Below are 21,334 nucleotides of genomic sequence, written 5' to 3'. Positions count from 1 at the left end.
TCTGCACACTCTTTTGATTGTGCAAGGGTCGGGAGAGTGGCTCCAGATCTAAATTGCATAGATCCCAGCCTCTGCTCCACTACTAATTAGTATTGCAACCTCTGGCAACTTGATCAATTTCTCTGTGCCCTAGTTTCTGCGTCTCTAGAGGAAGAGCACTAAAACTCCCACCTAGTTTATGGATTGTTAGTGGGTAAATCTGCACAAGGTGCTTAGCACTGCCTATCTGAAGCACGCTCTGGTCACCGTCACTGTATGATGAGCAGGAGGCACATCTATGGTGGGGGAAGAAGGCTGATGCCAAGGCTATTTTCAGAAATGTGACTGTGGCCCTGATTCTCTCTCATACTATGTGAGTTCATCCATTCCACCCTGGCTTCAGACATCAGCATTCGGCTGGGGTGATACTCAGAGGCAATAGGCTTCATTTGGAATATACCATCTAGAAAAGCGCCTCTAGTGTAGTATATCTTCTCCATTTGTCTTATGTAGAAGGCTACCACTTAACTACTGAGCAGTATTGCTGACATCTTCCAAAAGACAAGTAACCCTGGATACTGACATAAACGATATGAGATACTCCCAGGAGTTAAAGAATATTAGAAAAAGAATCTCTGAAGTCTGCTGTAGGTGAGCCCAGTTTATCGTGTTTGTAAATACTTTTTGAGGCTTCTGTGTATACTCCTCACTTTTCCAAGTGCTTTATGTGCATTGCCTCTTTCGATTCTCACAAAATCCTGAGGGGAGTGGTAATATTTTTACCTGTTTTTTGTTTTTACATGAGGAAATGGAGGCACAGAGAAAGTAAGTGACTTTCCCACAGTCACAGAGCTAGAGAGTAGCAGAGCTAGGATTCAGATCCAGGGGTCTGTTCCAAAATCTAATGTTAACTACCATACTATATGCATTCTGAGTGGTGAAAAGTTGGATCCCAGAGGAAACAGAGCCCGGTGGGCATGAAATGGGAGCAGAAGTGGATTGACCTAGAAAGAAAACAGGAGTTTCTGAGAGACTCAGAACCAAAGGACTCTGGGCCAGGAATGAGCCAAAGTCAGATGGCTGGAATGAGGAATGCCAGACCCTGGCATGGCAATGAGGCTTGTCTCCTAAGCTGGCCAAGGCTACACTCAGAATGATTTCCTAATGGTTTATCATGAGACACTCTTGTTTTCAAGGGTATCCTCTCAAGAGGAGGATCTCTCTGGAGTGTCTAGGGGTAGAATGAAGCAAGCTGAGAGCTGCATATCCTTGGTGAAGGTATAAAGCTCAGAGGAATTAGGATGAAAGCCCATTTTGTCTCAAAGTTCTATCAACAGTGACTCTAAAGGATGTAGATCCAGCAGTTTAATCTACCGTTTCCTGAATCTTCAACTCAGCCAAACACACTAGATCTTTCTTTGCCAGGCATCAGGGAATATGGCACATATGAGAGGAAGAAAACATAGGTAAGTATCCTTGCCTGGCTTTGAAGAAGATTTAGAACCAAGCAGAAAGAGTCTACATCTTGAAGATCAGTGTTTTCTGCCTGGTTATGACAGAGCTGGGGACATTTTTATAGTTGCATATGAAAACCTTCCTTGGGGCACATTCCCTCCTCTTCAACCCCCATCCTGCCCCAGGGTGCTTTCTGATTTCAATCTTGTGGCAATTGCCAAGTAATAAGGTCACCAACAGTAGAAGGATACAGGAGATGGACAGTGAATTATCTAAGAATGTTCCCCCAGCCTTTCTGGGCTTCTGAAATCTCTTTCATCTCTTTTTTACTGCAGATGATGAAGTAGGAAGAATGGAATTGTAGTGTCTTAAGGCTTGAATTTACCTCCAAGACAGTATTGTTCAGCCTCTTCCTGTGACAAACAAGGGCTTAAAGGCTTAGGGAGAAGAAATAGGCTGGCCAGCCTAGTTAATGACTGAACTAACAGGACTCCTGGCTCCTAAGCCAAGGTTGTTGGAATTCAGTTTTCCATATTCCCTAATGGGTGGGAAATAAATTTGGATACCTTCTTCTTCATCCCACAATCAGAAAATCTTCAGATGCAGTTTGAAATTTAAAAAGGGAAGGAGTATGCACACATAGAGACATACACATATACACAGAGATGGTACAGGGAATGGGAATAGATTATCATTTCCAGAAATTAATTCCTACCATCAGGAAAAGGTATGTCACAAAGACTGGGGGTGCTCTTTTTATTTTCAAAGGGATCATCCTGCAGGGGTGAACTTAGGACTCCTCAGCTAGATGTTAACAGCTGATTAATTCAGAATGTTTATTTAATTTATGACCAATACAGCTTTATTTCACCGAGAGAGAGGGCCACGTTTGGCATGGGCAAAGCCCAGCTCCCCAGATGGAATAATCTTTTCCTCATTAATTTGCTGAATGTTGCTTCTCATTTCTTGCAGTTGTTCCAAATGTGTTACAAACGACTACCTGCTCTGGTTCCTGAATCTGCTATTGCTTTGAAATGAAAGGAAAAAACAAAAATGGCTGGCTATAAATGGCAGTGAACTTTTACGATACACATTTCCATGCTTGCTTTTAAATCACCAGTGCACCCTCAGTACCCATTGTTCTTCTGTTTTAAGAAATAGAAATATATAGGAGGTTTGAATTTTGTTTGCCGGGTCACGGAAAGAGGTGGGTGCCTGACTAGGATCAGAACTCACAGTTCCAAATTCTTGGGCCGTTCCATCTTCCAATTGTGTAGAACACATGGAAGGCTGATTGTTGAATCCCCTCTGTCCAGTGATTTTCAAATTTGTGTGGACACAGAATCACCCGGAGATTGTTAAAACAGATTGCTGGGCCCTATCCTGAGCATTTAATTCAGTAAATCTAGGGTGGGGCCTGATAATATGGTTTTCTAACATGTTCCCAGAGATTCTGCTACTGCTGCTGGTTGGACACCATGCTCTGAAAATCACTGTGTCAGTCCACTGGCAAAAGACATAGGCACTGTGTGTACTGTTTAAAAGTTTGTATTTTATTTCTTTTTCCTTTTTCCCCTTTGACATGCACCAAATTTCAGTTTAGAAACTATTTTTTAAATATTGTGGCTCAGTAGAGTGTACAGCCTGACTAAACAAATTTGTGCACTGCAGTACTTGATATGGATTTTTCTAAAATGTGAGCACTTATGCTAGACAAAAATATTTCCCCTGGGTTCAGCCATTCTACGCAAACCAGCTCCTGGTTTCTAAGGAACCATTTGAAATAGAATACAGTACCAAAGTGCAGAGCTGTGGAAGAATCCTTATGTGCTTTCTAAATGTGGAGTGTACACCTCAAGCTCAGTATTTCAACTAACCCTTTTTGGTCCTTTACAAACTTAAGACATACCCTACCATTAATTAAAGCATTTTCTGTGAGATTTTTTTTTTTTTTTTTTCAGGATAGATGGCACATTTTTCCAAAGGAAAGTACTTTTGTTTTGCCAGATTAAAAAAAAAAAAAAAAAAAAAAAGCAGGTCACACTTGAATATATAATGAATGCAAAGGCCTTGTTTAGTGTGTGTGTGGTAGCATTTATTAATTGAAATATTAGCTTTTACAATCCATGCTACTGACATTATCAAGTACACACAGGATTTATTTTATTCAGAAAAGCAAATGGTGGGGTGGTAGTGGGGAGTTTTCTGCTATGGTGATTGGTGCCTATAGAAGGGGTTGAGGTAAAGGCCTATAGAAATCCTATAGTGTATCACATCGATAGCTCTTTTTGTTAATGAGGAATATAAGGTGTAAGAGACCACAGTATGTTTCTGTTAATATTTAAATATTTTCTTCAGGAAATTTACTGCATCTAATCACACTTCAAAAAGCAAGGAGTTTGCATTCATTTCCCCCGCCCCCCCATGGAGAACAGTGGCAAGAATTGAAAGAAAAAATGAAGATGCTTAGAAGACTGGAGGCAGAGGTACAGGCAGGGTGCTTACTAGCTGGAATGGCCATACATTGGAGTGGACTGGTGTGGCTGCATCCACTCTAGTCACTATACATGGCTCTTAGGTAGTGAGTTCACCAGCCCCAGTTAGTTCAATGTAACCAACAAGAACCAGAGTCCTAGCCACTCTCCCTACCCCTTCTACCCCCAATCAAAAACCACTCTTAAAACAACAGTTAACCCACAGCTAAAAGAATGGCCCAGGTTTCATCAAACACTAATTTTGCTTTGAGGCTGGATTACATTATGCATGGATCTTTCTATGCTCAATACTTATCTATCTGTACTTCTGAACATGCATTGTTTCTCATCACTCTTTACCAACAATGGCTTACCAGAAATGTAGCTATTTCACTAAAACTGACTGACAGAGTAAGCTCAATGCTAGAACCCAAGAGACAGGAATGTTTTCCTTTAGGCATAAGTCCTGATGCTGCTGGAGTGCTGGCTGAGCAAGGACTGACAGTTTTTGGTGGTTCAAGAGGTGTTTGACACATATTAAAAAAAAAAAAAAGACATTTTACCTAGAGTCTAGTAACCAATTAAATGAATGAGGGACAACTTAACTAATTCCTTCTAAGGTTTAGTTCAAACTCTTACTCAGAATTGTGATATTATTCAGGGAATAAAAAGACTTCATAGACACAGCATGACCACAGAGGCTTACTAATATGGCTAAAAAACAAACAAACAAAAAAAAAAAACAATAGATGAAAGCAATGATCTGAGTCTTTTCCAAGATTCTTAATGATTAAGCAGGTTTACCTTCTTACCTAAAGAATGCAGTACAAATTGATTGCTCCCGTCAACTCCAAGTTAGTTAAGTTAATGGATAGCTCCTTTTCATTGTTGTTTCTCTGACCTCGTCCCCTATTGAAAACTTTGTCATGTTTACCAAACTCCATTAACTTCAAGTAATTTGAATGACACATTTGATTCTCGATTATTCCTCAACCCTTCATTTAAGTTAGTCTTTTTCAACTATGATAATTGGTTAAGTCGGAAGTATAACAAAGTTCTAATTCCCTGGCTGGGCTGTCATGTCTGGCAAGTCAAGGTCTTCTCTTCCAGTGCAAGTAAATTCACTGGACAGATTATAATAGAGCAGTTCATCTCATTCGATCTGTTCTTCCATATACACAACACAAGTCAATGTTTGTTATGACTTTCCTGATCCTTATTTATAAGACAATACAAGAGGAAACCATGTGTGTATGTTTGAAATAGAAATGATACATTGCACAGATATAGTTCACCACGTTCTGGGATGGGTTGTTCAGTGTTCAAATGGGGAGTCTGAAGAGTAGGAACAGATGCTTTTTTTCCTTAATGGCCCTTTCTCTAATTTAAAATCCTTCCATTTATTTCCCTAAGATTTAGTGATAACTTTAAACACTTTAACTAAATTACCCAGCGGCTTGGCAGCCATCACGGAGGCAAATCTTTTTAGAAATCCTAGCAATCTGTTAGATCATGGGTACTATGATATAAAATCTTCGAGTTCCATGTACAAAAATTAAATCGATGCAATAGATACAAATACGTGCTGCAAATGGCATTGTTTCCAAACCAAGGGGACATGACCTATCTCCAAATATTGAATATCTACATTTTTTTTTTCCAGTAGTTGACTTTCTAAATTTGGGCCAATTTATTCTCATTATCCCTAAATAGACCTACTTTGATTTTTTTTAACAGTTATTTTATAGTCAAATAGAGCCAGCCAGCCCTGATTCATGGATCTGGATGTTGCTAGGATACATGGTTTGGTATTTGATGAAAGTATATCACTTCAAAGGGAAAAACTTTCAAGTGTCCTAGAAAATGACATTCTGTTTTCCACCCTGGAAGACAGAATCAATCCTAGAGCTTCTCAGAAGCTCACAGACTGCAGGATTGGCCTTCCAGTGCTTTGAAATTAGCATCCTCTCTGGAGGGCTATTCAATTGCTGCTACTAGTCAGGTTGATCTTAAAGCAAGGAACACACGTATTTATAATAAAACACGTTTTCATGTTTGTTTTACAGTGAAGAGAAAAAAACCCAGAACCCCCAGATTTTATGTACTTTGAAAATATATTTAAAAACATTAAAAATTCTATATTTAAAACATATATTATATGTTAATTGGTACACTTAAATAGAACTTGTATTTACAATAGGCTTCTGATTCGGTTAAGTTTTAATGCCAAATTTTTTCAATAACATAATTATATAAATATACTAAAATACAATAAATATTTTTTCTTGTTTTACATGGTGAATAATATCTTTACCATAGAGAGAACAAGGCCACAGACATTTACTTACATTTTCAATGGGAATCACCATAAAAAAGCAACAGGCCTGCTGCCATGCATGAAACACTTCTGCCACAAAGAGACCACAGCAAGACTTTAAAAACAAAACAGAACAGAACAGAACAAGAACGAACAGCAACAGAGAGAGAGTTTAACAAAATAAATCTTAGTTCAACATAAACCACCAAGCATGTGACTGTGATGTATCTCATTGGGTAAGAGAGAGCCACTGACCACACAATTGCTGAAATGTCTCCTGCGAAACTTAACAGATCTGGCCCTTGCAGTACCTTAAGATTGTGGATAGGGACTTGTTTGTTTTTTAAATGTTGTCCCTCAAAAGGAAGCTGCGAAAAGTTAGCATACAGCAGACATTCCAAAAGCATTCCTTACAGATGAAAAATAATTACAAAGATAATATTGTTGAACGGCACAACAAAACAAACCTATACTACATAAAGTCTTTCTTCATTTAAAGATAGGTATTCAGGTTGTACTCTAAAAGACAGGCTACCTCTAAACGAAAGACAGAAATTTGCTGACAGCATCTTCACTCCCTGGGTCACAATGGACATCCTTGTTTGCTTATTCCTCACCCTGCAACAATTGCTTGCAGCTTTTTCTGATACTCTAGAACACTGTCCCAGGTGGTAAACACTATCATTTCCAGGTGTGGAAGTGAGCTGAATGGGTAGATAGGCTTAGCACTAATTTTCACTGGGATCCACTTTTCCCAGGAACACTATTTCAGATTCCTAATTTGACCTCTCCTAACCCAAAATGGCAGAGGTGAAGCAGTGACCCTCTCCTTGAACAGACAGAATGGGCAGGAGGTTGCTGTGACCTTCACTTGGGGAGCAAAGCTTTGTCAGCTCTGTTCTGGCCTCTTCTATGGAGCAAGGCACCTTCCCAAGTCTTGTCTCTGGACAAGATTTCTATCTTTTCAGGCCTTCATCATTCAGCCTGAGTTTGGGGGCCTTTTCCTGTTCTCTCCTTTGACCAAAAGTTCTCAAAATATAAAACCCTGGTTTCCTCAAGTGTAGTTTCAAAGCAAGTATGTGTTCTTGTAGCAGACATCTTCTATTTCATTGCATCAATCTCATGATAGCAAATGCCACATTTGACTCCAAATCTGCTCCAGGCTAGTCCAACTTTATGCACAATTATCCAGGAGAGGAATGGAGGGCATAAGTCAGCTTGGGTATGGTCCTCCAGTGGAGAACCTCTTGAGCACAGTTAGATAATGTAGGCACTTAAAGCATGAGGTCCAAGCAACTTAACACATGTCATTCCAGAGCCACCTCTGAAGGGTGCTTCTGAGGCTTTCCTTTTGGAAAGTCTTAAGGGTCATTCCCCACCTCTACCTAGGCCTTGGGATGGCCACTCAAAAATTCTTCCTGCATTGCCCGGAAATGGTACATTCTACCCAGCCTCCATAGGGCTGTTTAGACTCATTTCCCTGGCATGTAGATTCCTGCTCTGATCTAGGTGTTTCTGAGTTCATACAGAACTCTACCTTTCACTTGCAAGACACTGTGAAGTCTTACCATATTTTTTTAAAGCATTACCATGATTTACCCAAATGTTTACTCCTCATAAAAAAGAATCTTGATTTCTGGGTTACTTCCTGATGTTCTTTTTTCTCTTCTTTAAAAAAATAAAAATCACTGTTTCCACAAGTGCCACAATGTGACACAATTTATTCACTTGTTCACCACAGTGGTAAAATATTGTAGGGCACGCGATTCATTTTTCTTCCTTAAGACAAAGCAAAACAACGAGGGAATCAAAGGGGAGGAAGGGAAAGAATGTGCTTTGAGCAAACGTAGGTTCTTCCAATAAAAGATGCTTTCCCTAACCCACATCCAATGGGTTGGAGGAGGGGGATCTGGGAGGTGCATCATGGGAAGTGGAGTGTGAGCATTTTATGCAGTTGCCTTAATTTTTATTCACTTTTCAGTCATCTGATTGATATTGCAAACAACTTTACAACATATAAATGTATCTTTTATAAACCAGAATAGACACTGAAGAAGTTCTTTGCCCATCCCTACTCCCTGTGGGAACTAAAAAAAAAAAAAAAAAAGAAACAAAACAAACAAACAAACAAAAGAAAACACAAAACAAACAAAAATATACCCCTCCCATCCCCCATCCCCCTAAGCCAGTAAAGCAATGACAACAGCACCTTGACATTGTTTTAATTCCAACGCTATCAGAAGTTAAAAGCAGTAAAACAGATATAGTACTAACAAGAAGGAAGATACTTACTGTCTAAAATGTAAACGGAATGTTTTGGTTCAAATTTTTGTTTTTTTTTTTTTGTTTTTGTTTTTTTTTTTTGTCTGTTTTCTGAAAGAGGACAGTTTATTATCAATTCACAATTAAAGCAGCATGCAATTTATTATCATTTTTTTAAAACTTTTTATGTTTTCAATTCTTGGCAACGGCAACAAACCACAACATTATCGAGGAATGTAATGCAGACTTTTTAAAGTTGTGCGCAAATGACTGTTTCCCTTCTGGTCATGGATATGTCCAATAAATAGATTGTAGAACCACTGTACTGTATAAACTTCATTTATACATGCAGTTCATAAAATTATTTTTTTTCTTAACTGAATAATTTACCCTGTTATGTATATATACAAATAGAATAATTTTTGTCTCAATATAATCTATACAACATAAAGCCACTATCTTCCCCTCTTAATGGTCAATGTACATACACAGGAAGTGTCTATCCTTATGAACCGCCAGCCAATGCGCTTTTTGCTATCCATGGTGAGGGCCCGCACGTACGACTGGGTAGTTCGGCACTGGGAGTTCCAATGCCTTTTGTCTATGCCCCTGCAGCCTTCTTTCGTGTAGCCCATGGGATTGCACTTGGTCTCGTAGAAGTATTGCTTCAGTTGGCCTTTTGACACAGGGACTTTTTCCAGGACGGTGACGGTTCCACCCGACATGTCCACTGCAGTCTTTTTATCTGCCGCTGTTACCCACTCACTAATACTGTCACACACACTGAGCTCCCCGCGGCGGGCAGGGTCGGAGTGGCGCCGGACCCTCATAGACATGTTTGCAGCATCCAGGTAATTTTTGTATTCCTCAAGCAGGAAGAGAAGAGGAGGCTCCAAAGGCACTTGACTACTGAGCATCACCCTGGAAGTGTACAAGTCCGCGTCCTTATTGTTTTCTTCATTGGGCCGAACTTTCTGGTCCTCATCCAACAGCTCTTCAATCACGTGTTCAAAAGTGTCAGCCAATGAGGTGAGGCCTCGTGAACCTGCCTTGGGCCCATTCACGCTCTCCAGAGTCCCATGGGTCCGCACACCTGGGTAGGCCAAGCTGCCTTGTCCTCGGACGTTGGCTTCTTTCATGGGGGCAGCCTTCATGCAACCAAAGTATGAAATAACCATAGTAAGGAAAAGGATGGTCATCACTCTTCTCACCTGGTGGAACTAAAGGAGAAAGCAGAAAAAAAAAAAATGCAAAGAAACTGGTTAGGGCTTTTTTTTTTTTCTTTTCCTCACAGGGATACTATGTGGCCCATCTGATTGTAATTCCAGACTATTCTGCGGGGTCAAGGTTTTTTACATCTTGGTGATCAACTCCAGCTGCACTAGACACAAATCAATGTCAGTAGTGTGCAATATGTGGTTTAATATAAACCAGAAACATGCAGTGTTCTCCCCAGGACTTAGCATATAAACCTGAGATTAAATGGCTTCTAAGCAAGTGAAAAAAATTGTGGCTTCATTTCTCCTCTTTCCTCCCACTTTAGCAGCTTCATAAGTTTAATTTTTAATGATCTATGCTCATGCTGTCACAAGAAACACAAAATCAGAAATGTTACTAAGCAACAATTGCAAGCGAAATGTTTTTTTCAAGTTAGCAATGCTATCCCTTTGTAGGAATGTGTGACAAAAACAGCAGTGGCTTGAGGGATCCGATGAATCTCTGGCTATGTGATGCCTAGTCATGAACAGCCATCAGAGAGCTATAAGGAGCCTTTACATTATTTTTCTTCTCTCACAGAGATAATCTATTATAGTGAAGATGATAGATATTTCTACTGGATTTTACAGACAGGGAAAACAAAGACCATACAGGACTGGCCTTGTGTCATAAAAAAAAAAAAGTTTATATTAGAATTCGGGATTCTCCAATCCAGTGTTCTTTCCACTACACCTGGGTGGTCATCACTAAAAATGTTTTGCTTATTCCCAAACAGAAATCATTTTCTCTCCATTCATTCTAATGATGTTTCTATGCCTGAGGCTGATGTCATGAAAACAATGTGTCAACTTAGAAAAAACTGGAAAAGTCAGCATTAAAAAGGAATTTAAGTCAATTTCAAATGCCTCCCATATGCAGACTCCGTGTTTATCTCCACAAATTCTCTGAAGCCCTCACCCTTTGACTTTTCTGCCTAGTATACTGATCTAGCTAGAAAGTTCAACTTCTCTTTTTATTGGTCCTGTGTGTGTGTGTAAACTCTTGAGTTTATCATGACTTTAAAAAAATCTGAGTTGTATTTTACACACTTTGGAATAGGCAGTTAATGCTTCTTTCTGTGCGTTTGAAGTTTCCTGGGAAGTCCCTTAATGGCACACCACAAAATTAATCTCTTCCTGTTTGCCAGAGGGTTTTTCTACTAAATTTGGCTCTACATCTGCAAGCATTCTCTATGAAGCCAATTAGGATAAACGAATAAGTAAAATGAAAACATACCTATGGACCAACCCAAGGTCACCGTCAGGTGTTGAAGGACTTAAGAATCACTTACCTGAAGTACTGTGTCCCTTAGTAGTAAAGAGTAGCATTCCCCAGCCCTGACACTCTAACTTTATTTATTCCTACTTATCAGTTCCAGAGCATGGACTTATAAAAAGACAGACATACTCACATGTGCACACGTGCGCATGTGCACACACACACACAAAGTGTCATCATGCTGTGAAAGTCCCTAGGAAAAGAGATTATTTCTGCCCATTAAGTGTTACTAAACACAAAGCCAACCTACCTCCAGTCACTAAGCCATAGTGCAGAAATGGCTGAAGACTTTTGTATTGAAAAATCAAATGTTTCTGTGCTCCACTTTTGAAAGAGAGAACATTTTCTACCACCAAGAGACTATATCATCCCTAAATACCAATTTCCTGGTAGATTCACTCTCAATTTGCACATAAGCAAGCATACTCATAAGTGTATGGACAGCACAGTGATCTGAGATTAGGAAGGGCAAATTGGTTTGTATTAAATGTGGTTGTTCATTCTGCTAATATTTAAAGTTTTGTAAATATTCTGGATTCTGCATCATCAAAGAAATGGATCCTCCAAGGAGGTTTCTATTCTGGGCAGGTGGTATTTCCACCATTGAATGAAAGAAAACCCTTTCTCCTAATAATCCCAGTCCAAATTAAAATAACCCCATGGCATCCTCATATTTAGGTCAATTAAAGAATGCAAATTTAGGAGACTTTACTATAGTCGCCTATATCATATTGGTGGAAATCTGCTGTTATCAATAATTTTTAATACCATTACTTACAAATCTATGATACCATCAATTTAAAGCTCACCATTTTATGTACTGCCAAAAAAGAAAACTGCAAACTATTGCTTTGTGTTTAGAACTTTTATTCCATATTTACAGAAAGAGTTATTTTTGACTTATCTGGAAACATTTTTTTTCCTATATAATTTTGTGCATACTTTTTAAATAAAGCAAAGTAAATTTCTTAAGGCAGTGGCAACTATGCAGTGACTAGATAACCAACAATAACGAGATAATGTCAAGATAATGGAAGATGCAAGCCCACTGGACAAATGTTTTTTAAAAAGTGAATTTTAGAATGAATGACATGTAAGTTTAATAAGTGTTTACTCATACTAACTGTGTATAATGGTGTGAGATACTGAAGCATCTTACTTTATTATCACTACACTAATGAGTCTTTTAATGATACCTTTTTCTATCCTTGACTTGAGGTTTACTTGGCCTTTCACTGGTCTCATTTACCTTTTTATTAATAGCTTTATTAGAAAAGTAATTAGTGCTTTATGGATGATTTTCTCATCAGTGCCACAAGCAAATACTCTGAAGAAACAACTGGCATCTGAATAAATATCACTTGGCTTTCATTGTAAGTCCAAACATGGCAGCATTCAAAGTTGAACATCAGCAGAGATTCAGTTATTAACTACATGCTGATAAAGTCAAACCCCACACCACCAGCCCTGCCCTCTGAGTGGCACTTCTGCAAGTCTGTCTGCCTACACCTTAAGGACCTCAAGTAAATGAATGCAACACCAAACTAATACTTTCTGTCCGAACAAATGGTACTTACCACCTTTTCTTTTTTTAACAACATTTTCTGATATTTTTGGCAATCCTAGTGGAGGCTAGAAATTCTGGAATGAAGTTTGAGAAGACATGAATTGCCTAGTCATGTTTTCCTTCAAAATATTTCTACTATCAATCCCGTTTTCTCTACCCCACTTCTCCACCTTGGATCAGCCCTCACCATCTTGTTTTGTGACTACAATGTCCCTTTACTGTATTGGATATCCTTAGAGATCCTTTCAACTCTGATGAACATTTCCTGATGGACCACTCTCATGCTATGGTCTTACACAAAAATTTTCAATGGCTTTTTTGTTCCATCAGATCAAATCTAGCCTCATATTCAACACTGTCCAAGATCTGGCCTCACTCTACTTAGCTAACTTTCCCACATTACTTAATGCTTCACTTTCTTATTATTAGTGGTTCATCACTGCTGATCTGATCAGGCCAGAGTGCTTTGTTGTTTGGAAGTGACTTGTTTTGCTTATTTTGACAAGTCAATTGATTGATCAATCAATCACTCTCTCCAACCCTGCTTTCTTCTCTTTCTTTCCCTAACTCTACCTAAATCTTGCTTACTCTTCATTGAACTGGTCCAAGCATCATAGCATACCTGCCACCTTCTCTAATGAATCTAGTACACACTGCCTTTCTTCTTTAAAATTCCCCATTATTACTTTATTTAGAACTTCATTCCCTACTCACTCATTAATGGCATTTGCTAATTAAAACTAGTCTTCAGTTGGAAGATAAACTCTCTGAGGGACTGGATCATGTTTGATCTCCCATAATGCTAACACAGAAAATTTAGTAGTAGGAATCAGTAAAAACTTACTAATAGGTTTATTAAACCAGGAGAAAAAGACAGTTCTGACATAACTTTCATAAAAAGCCTTTTTCTTTGGAAAAAAAACAGTGAACACAGTGAAAGTTTCAGGTAAATTATGGGCTGTACTAACCTAAATTATAAGCTCTAAGGAATTTGACAAATGGCAATTATGAGCCACAATTTCTTGAGTTCTTTCAATGGGGTAAAACTTTGAATAATTAAAAAGCAAACAATGCTACTATATATTAACTACTCTGCTATATCCTGTGTTGCTCTGTTTCTAATGGATCTATGGGAGACTTGGAAAGTGATCAATATTAGTAGTAATAAAAGCAGAACTTAGAAATTTCAGTCTTTTAGCTTCCCTTTTCTTGTACTTCAGTGCTCTTCAGTGAGTAATCTTATATACCATAATTAGAAATTATAAAAGATTAAGAGTTTTCTGCCCCCTGAGATGAGTCTTGATCAATCAAAAGATACAGAGCCTGTGTAATATTGCTGAGTAGATCATTAGTCTATATATCTATTTTTAGTTAATAAATGCATTGGCACTATCTATTTTTTAAAAAAAAAATTTTAAATACCTTTATTTTATTTATTTTTATATGGTGCTGAGGATTGAACCCAGGGCTCACACATGCTAGGCGAGTGCTCTACCACTGAGCCACAACCCCAGCCCCGGTACTATCTAATTTTGTTCCAAGGCTCACAACAACCAACTCAACTACATTTATAAAATGCTAGGAAGATTTTTTCTGAGCCCCACTCTCAGGAAATTCAATATAATATACAGGGCTAAAAAGAAAATCAACAAAGTAGAAAAGAAGTTTAGCTTGAAGCATGACTCACAGGTCTTAAACCTTCAACAGAAAGAATATCCATCACAGTATGCTTTCCTGCTGTATAGTAGGACAATAATTCACATTTTTCCAAAAGACTACAGAATATTCATAAATACCATCTAATTTCACTGTTATAAGGAGATAGGTGTTGTTATTCCCATTACACAGATGAGACAATTATACTTTAGAGAGGTCAAGTAATCTGTCAAATGTCACTAGGCTAATAGGTCAGTCACCCATCTCTTTAGTCAAGCTTTACCATGCAGTCATGTTACCAGTTTTAGAATACTAGGCTCAGGGAAGAGAGATGCTATAACAAAGAAGGAGCTTGTAAAGCATGGACACAGTTTTCTGTGGTTGTCTATAACCTTGTGTCCAACTTTCTAAAGGCAGCACCATTAAGACACTACTTTGCAGGATTGGATTAAGCATGATCCCTGGGATCCTTCAACTTGTTAAGGCCTGATTACTCTAGAGAATGGAATTTCAGATAATTCTTTCTCCGTTAAAGAGAAAGCTTTCCAAAAAAAATTTAGGCATGTTAGAACCTAGTTTCAAGGCCAAAATAAGAAGGGGAACCAAACAACATACAGGTAATTCAGGTATATATAAAAAAGAAAATTAAAAAAAAATAAAAGTTTTGTTTGTTCCCCTGTCCTCCTTGGATTTGTCTGTGAGCATGTAATCAAAGAAAACATGGTTTAATGATATGGTGGCTCATTTTGGACAGCTCCACAAATGACAAGAATGATTATAAACACTTTAATAAAATCTTGCATTAATATTTAAAAAGTATTTCATTTGCATCTAGTTTCACCACAGCCATGTATCCACTTTCCTTTTGTTTGTTCAATTATCATACATGGAGTCTATTTTGCAGTCTTACAGCCTAGGAAAGAGGCAGGACAGAATTGTAACTAAAATATAAAGATAGAAACGTCCCAGGAAAAGTATAGTAAAATTCTGGAGTGAGAGAGAAGTTACTTCCAGGAAATGAAGAAATGCTTTGTGAAGAGAGGGTTATGAAGAATTTGAATATATCCAAAAGACACCAACGGAGGAATGGCAACTTGATGAATGGTGTGGAGTTTGGAAGACATGGACTAAGCATTTGCAGAGGAAAGTTCTGGACTAGAAATAGTAAGAAATAAGATGGAACAACTGTCAGGTTTTGGAAGGCTCTGAGGGTGATAAAGAGATTGGACATTGCCTTATGGATACTGAAGAGTCATTGAAAGTTTCTGAGCAGAGGGATATTTCAAGAAGACCAGTTTATTACTACATGCAAGACTGATAAACTGGAAGAAACAAATTATTTTACTGATTTCATTCTTAGTGACTATAAAGCCTTCAAAATAAATACTAAGCAGCTACTCAAGTGTGGAGCTATGATTGGCTAAAGAGGATCTCAAAAAGAAAAGTGGGTACAAAGAAGTATGCAGACCTGAGTCTTAACCATGTCTGGGTTGGTAGAAAGAACAGAATGAGGAGAGGTGGAGGTAGGTGAAACTCATTCCATTTATAATTACACCGATGACTGGTTCCATGGCTCAGCACTTTTAATTCAAAGATCTCTAAACACTTTGCAAATATTAAGTAATTAAGACTCATAGGACCCTGGAGGTGCAGGTAACTATAATTATCCCTGTTTTGTACAGGAGGAAAGAGGATCAGAGTTTTTAATCAACTCATCCACTTGCTGTGGTTCCCCTGATAGAACAAGATCAGAACTCAGACTCTAAAGAAAACCAGGCCTTCACATAGAGGAACTAGATTGTCTCATCCCTGTACATTATTTCTACATGATTTTCTCTTTGAATATGTATTGTTTAGCCCAGACTACACAGACAAAAAGACTCCCACATGCTCCTCAAAGAAAATAAAAATTGAATTCCACAAATAAAATGGAAAAAATAATTATTACATATGCTTACCTATTTATTTGGATAACTATTTGATTGAACTAATAAATATTTTAGAAAATGATATTAGATAATGCGGATGTTCCAAAGTTTTGAAGGAAGTACCTTAAAAATGTACTTTCTAACCATAATGTAATTTATGTACAAGGATATCCAAATTGTTTCTCTGATGGTTAATTTTAGGTGTCAGATTGACTGGATTAAGGAATGCCTAGAAAACTAGTAAAACATTGTTTTGGGGTATGTCTGTGAGGATGTTTCCAGAGGAGATTGGCACATGAGTCAGCGAACTGAGAAGTCCACCCTCATTGTGGGTGGGTACCATCCAATTGGCTGGGGACCCCAGATAGAACAAAACCAGAAAACAATTTGGGGTATCTCTTTCCTAGAGCTGGGAATACACTCTTCTTTTCCTTCCCTTGGACATCAAAACTCCAGGTTCTCTGGACTTTCACCAGTAACTCCTCAGGTTCTCAGGTCTTTGAATCTAGACCAAGTTCTACTACCACATCCAAGGAGGCCTTATCTTGCAAAGAACCTGACACAAAACCTCATCCTTCATAATTATGGAAGCCAACTTACCTAATAAGCCCCCTTCCATATACTGATATCTAGCTCCTAGGTGCTATTACTCTGGAAAACTCTAATATAACTTCCTACAAAACATAGTCTTTCATATCAGTGTACTCTCAGATCCTCTGATTTGCCACAGTATTGAGTGGCACTTGCAAACATTACTTAACCTTCCTAAGAGTGCCAGGGAAATTGCTGATTCTCAGTTCACACCTGGATTTATATCTTTGTCAGCATCATAGTTGTAGTTCTGTGACCTGCCTCTACTCTCCAACTCTACCCTGAAAAAAAATAAGAATTTTTCTATTGGTAGGAGACCTACCCTTCTTCAAGAGTAAAACTAGACCACATACCCCATAACGACAGAGATCAGGCATTCTCCCCTGAATTACTACCTAGAGCAATTTATACAGCATGTTGCATATACTAGGTTCCCCAGTCACTGAAAGGCTTAATTCTCTTTGTGCTGGTATTACCTGCATACTATTTAGAGAGGTGCAGTTAAAGTTAGGTGGAGGTTTTTGTCAGTGAATATTATGTCTCTTGCCACCTGACATCCTAGCCTCAGACAAGGCTGCCACCATACAGAGGGGCCCAAGTCTTCCATCATTGTTTTCCCTGGAAACCTACTGTTCTACTGTAGCAAATGAAGCTTCTCTGAATGCCAAAGCCATCAGAGCTTGTAGTCCCATCTGTGCCTTACACTTCTCTTTCTGTCACAAGCAACATTGCCCAAGTAGCATATACTTCTAGCCTATAATAAAAAATTCTTAGCACCAAGCATAACCAAGTCACATATCAAATGAATAGGGTGTCGGTAAATGCTTTTCTAGGTATTCTTTTTTTTAATATTTATTTTTTAGTTTTAGGTGGACACAATATCTTTATTTTACATGTATGTGGTGCTAAGGATCAAACCCAGTGCCTCGTGCATGCTAAGGCGAGCACTCTACCACTGAGCCATAACCCCAGCCCCTCTAGATATTCTTTAGAATTACCATTTTTCTACTTTACAGGATACAAATGGCAGTTAACACTCAATTAAAAAGTGTAAACTCCTAAATTAGGATTCCCCTTTCTTCGGAATTTCGGGTGGGATTTGCTACAATTACTAAAGTAAAGTGAGATTTAATATTAATTTCCACACTTGGTAGAAGTGACATTAATTTGCAAGATAGTCCCATTAGTTCCATGAAGTTTTAGTGACTGACTCTGTAAAAATTATTAAATAAACACCATATCTAACTGAATGTGTCCAACACTGTGAAGTCATGGGAGAGGGGATTTTCTGTAAAGGGACAGTGACTCTAGAAGTGGTAAGCAGGGAAATTAAAAAAAAAAAAGTTATTGTCACACAGACATTTAAATTGTACTTAGATATATACTTTTGAGTTTATAGAAAAATTTCAAGAATGAAATTAGTTTTATGTAGCCTGAAGTCTCAAACTTTGGACAATTTTGTTTGAATGTTACATTTATAAATTAATATGAATGTAGTTCAAACTTGTTACTAAAAGTGCTCCAACAAAATGAAGTTTATAGGGGTGAAGTTGGAGTTTTAGATAACATAGGTATGAGATAAAATATTGTGGGCTGATATAAAATGAAACCTTACTTCTTAAAGTGTGATGAGTGAACCAGCAGCATTAGCATTGCCTAGAAGCTTATAAGAAATGTAGACTCTCAGCTTCCCCTCCCTCATCCCATCCACTCCACCCACCCAGAACCTGCATTTCAACTAGATTCACATACTCACGGTGATTCATATACTCATTAAAATTGAGAAGCCAAATAATAAAGAGAAAAGCAGCCACTTAAGATAAGGAAATTAAGGGGTTAAAGTCAACTTAAGCATTATAGTACTTTCTCTGCATGCTGTGGAGTTAGTTACCTATCATCTTTCCTCTTTGGTTCAACTGTTTTATTGGGACACTCATTATGTGGGAAAGCATATTTGCTTTTGTAATGGTATTAAGTAAAATCTGAGTTCTCCTTAAGTCTACTGGCTTTTCCACTATTGTATCTATGCCATAAAAGTACAGGATACCTATAAACATGATTGGCTAAATAAGAATTTATAGAGTACTACTGATCTAAATCTGGACTTCTACTCAATCATTAATTTTTGCCTAAGTGCTACAAGGCAAGTGCATGCACACATGGCCTCCCTAATCACTTAACATAGCCTAGCAGCACTCATTCAATCAGAATCATACTGGCAGTGATGTGACCATCTATACATCTACAGTAGGTGAGAGATTTCTAGGTACTTTACTTCAGCCAGATGTCTCTGGATCTTGCAAGTTCTTTAGAAACAGAACTCACCCACTCAATGGCAGATTTCCTATTTCTAGACTTTTCCTGAAACCAACAGATCCAACTCTGACATACCAAGTATCATGAAATTCAAAATAAAGCAAAACAACAACAAAAACAAATCATTAACTAAAATAGCAGAAGAAACAACACCCAAACCCTAAAATACATTACCGTACACACTAAGCATCAATTCCCGGCCCCTAAAACTGAAATCTCTCTCTACAACAAAATGCCCAACAGATAACCCAATTGCTGTCTAATATTTAGGATCATTTGCTTCAAGACTAAAGTATCTCAAATTGTTAATAAAAAAAATTTGAAAAATCCAAGGAAATGACTGAGATTTTGGAGTTGGAAAAAAAAAATGAGGGTAAATGTTGATGGGGCAATTCTGTGAACAGAACTGGACACGTGGGTCCAGCATTCAGGCTTTTTACAAATGATAGCAGTGATAGCTAGATTCCAAAACCTAGAAGCAAATTCACCAGTCCAAATGCAGGTGACTTGCACTGGCAGCCCTGGTGGTGTGGCAAATCATTTTCAAACAGATGGGGTTGAGGTGACACGGAACCTTATTTTCCCTGGTGGCATCTTGAGTATTGTTGGGTTCCACCTTAACTGCATGTTGACAGGTACAGATGTCAACACACCCAAGGGACTGCCTGCCTGCTCCAAATTATATACAAGGCACACCTACTAGGAGGGGGTGTTGGGACAGCAAATCAGGACACTGTCTGACTGCCTCCAAGAATAAGCGTGCTCTGTACCAAAAACTAATGCAAGGGTGATGCAATTACCTTCTTTGTCCCTGAGGGGAGAACATGTGGTGACTCTCAAAATGAGGATAAAGGGAATCCCCCTTTTTGAAAAGAAGTTTGCCATTATGAGCGGATTGGAAGGTGCCAAAACAATCACCATTTAAAACAAGAGAGAAAAAGAAAGTTAAGGCCCGCCTGTCTTGTATAGGTCTCTTTCTTCAGAACTGGTAACTTTAATCAACAGGTTACTTACAGAGCATGGCCGGATACCCGGAGTCCCTGCCATGAGATGCCATGGGAATTCTGACAGCTGGAAGCCCACAGCCCACTAGATTAGGTGGCACATAACCACACTCCTAATGGACCTCAGAACTGTGGAAAAGGCATGCCCTTCCTGTTTTTTCCACGGATGATGTTCCTGAAATTTTCCATAGCCACTGTATTCCTGTGGTTAATTAGTTATCAGAGCAATTTCCATTATAGCAAAATACCTGCACATAATTAGACCCACCTTAATACCAAGCCGGCAGGCTTCAATGTCATTAATTCAAAAGGGTTAAAATGAGAAAGGAATGGGTGAGTTTTGTCTAATGAAGCGACCTCTCTAGACCAGACCCTTATCTTCTAAAGTACACAAAAGGTTAAACTTTAAAAAAGCAAGAGAGGTAAAAGTTAGTGGGGGAAGAAACTGGAAAGATGAACCATTCCTAGAGACCCAAAATAAATAAATAAGTAACACTTCTTTTCAAACTACTAATGCCAAGTCCTAGAGGGAAGATAAAATTAGCAAGAGAAGGCTATTAGCTCCCTGTTGCTCACCTTTATGAGACCATTTTCAGTAATCAGTCTATTCCATTCCACTGAAGCTCAGCACACACCACAGTCCTTCTTCTGGGATGCACAGTCATGCCATACAGAAGTGTGTGGGTAGATGCCAAAACATGTGTGGACATGCAATCCTTTCTGTAGAAACTCAGTGTTCTGAGTGTTAACAAGGATTAACCTGCACACATGGAGAAAACTGGTGGTTCCACACATCCAGTTGTCCTTCAGGTTATTTCTGCATCCTACTCTGTAATTTCTTTTAATTACTTACTGTAAAGCACAGGAAAGTGCTCATTATTTGTAGCTTAATGCAAGAGGGGAAATAATTGAATATGTTCCCCTGCCCACTGCCCTACTCCAGCTCCCAACTCTTCTAAGTAGCACTGTTCATCTGAGTAGTACAAAGAAGGGAGTTTCTAAGCTCTGTGCATAATGAGCCATGTGGACCCTATTCAAGAAACTGGCTGTGCTCCCAGCTACTATAAAATATAAGGAAAATATTAACATCTCAGATGACAAAAGATCCATATGGTTGGTCAAAAAATATTCACATTACTTAAGCCACTGGAATGCACCTACACGGAAACATTCAATTCTGTAGTACCCTGAGTGTCAGGAAGCAAAAACTGTTTGTCTCTACCTCTTTCCACTAAAATTGGATAGCTACA

At 38.4% G+C, this 21,334-nt stretch overlaps 1 protein-coding gene across 1 annotated transcript in view; it reads right to left on the bottom strand.

The window, feature by feature from the left end:
* Nucleotides 1-8,859: 8,859 nt before the first annotated feature.
* Nucleotides 8,860-21,334, bottom strand: part of Bdnf (brain derived neurotrophic factor) — a 30,372-nt gene continuing 17,897 nt past the window's right edge. Inside the window, exon 2 of the mRNA XM_027936596.2 lies at nucleotides 8,860-9,707. Within this exon, the coding sequence (XP_027792397.1) occupies nucleotides 8,943-9,707 (765 nt within the window). The 3' untranslated portion in view covers nucleotides 8,860-8,942. The remainder of the gene's footprint in view (nucleotides 9,708-21,334) is intronic.

This window comes from Marmota flaviventris, chromosome 9 (assembly GCF_047511675.1).
Source record: "Marmota flaviventris isolate mMarFla1 chromosome 9, mMarFla1.hap1, whole genome shotgun sequence".
Taxonomy (NCBI): Eukaryota; Metazoa; Chordata; class Mammalia; order Rodentia; family Sciuridae; genus Marmota; species Marmota flaviventris.
This window is presented reverse-complemented; position numbering and strand designations above follow the sequence as displayed.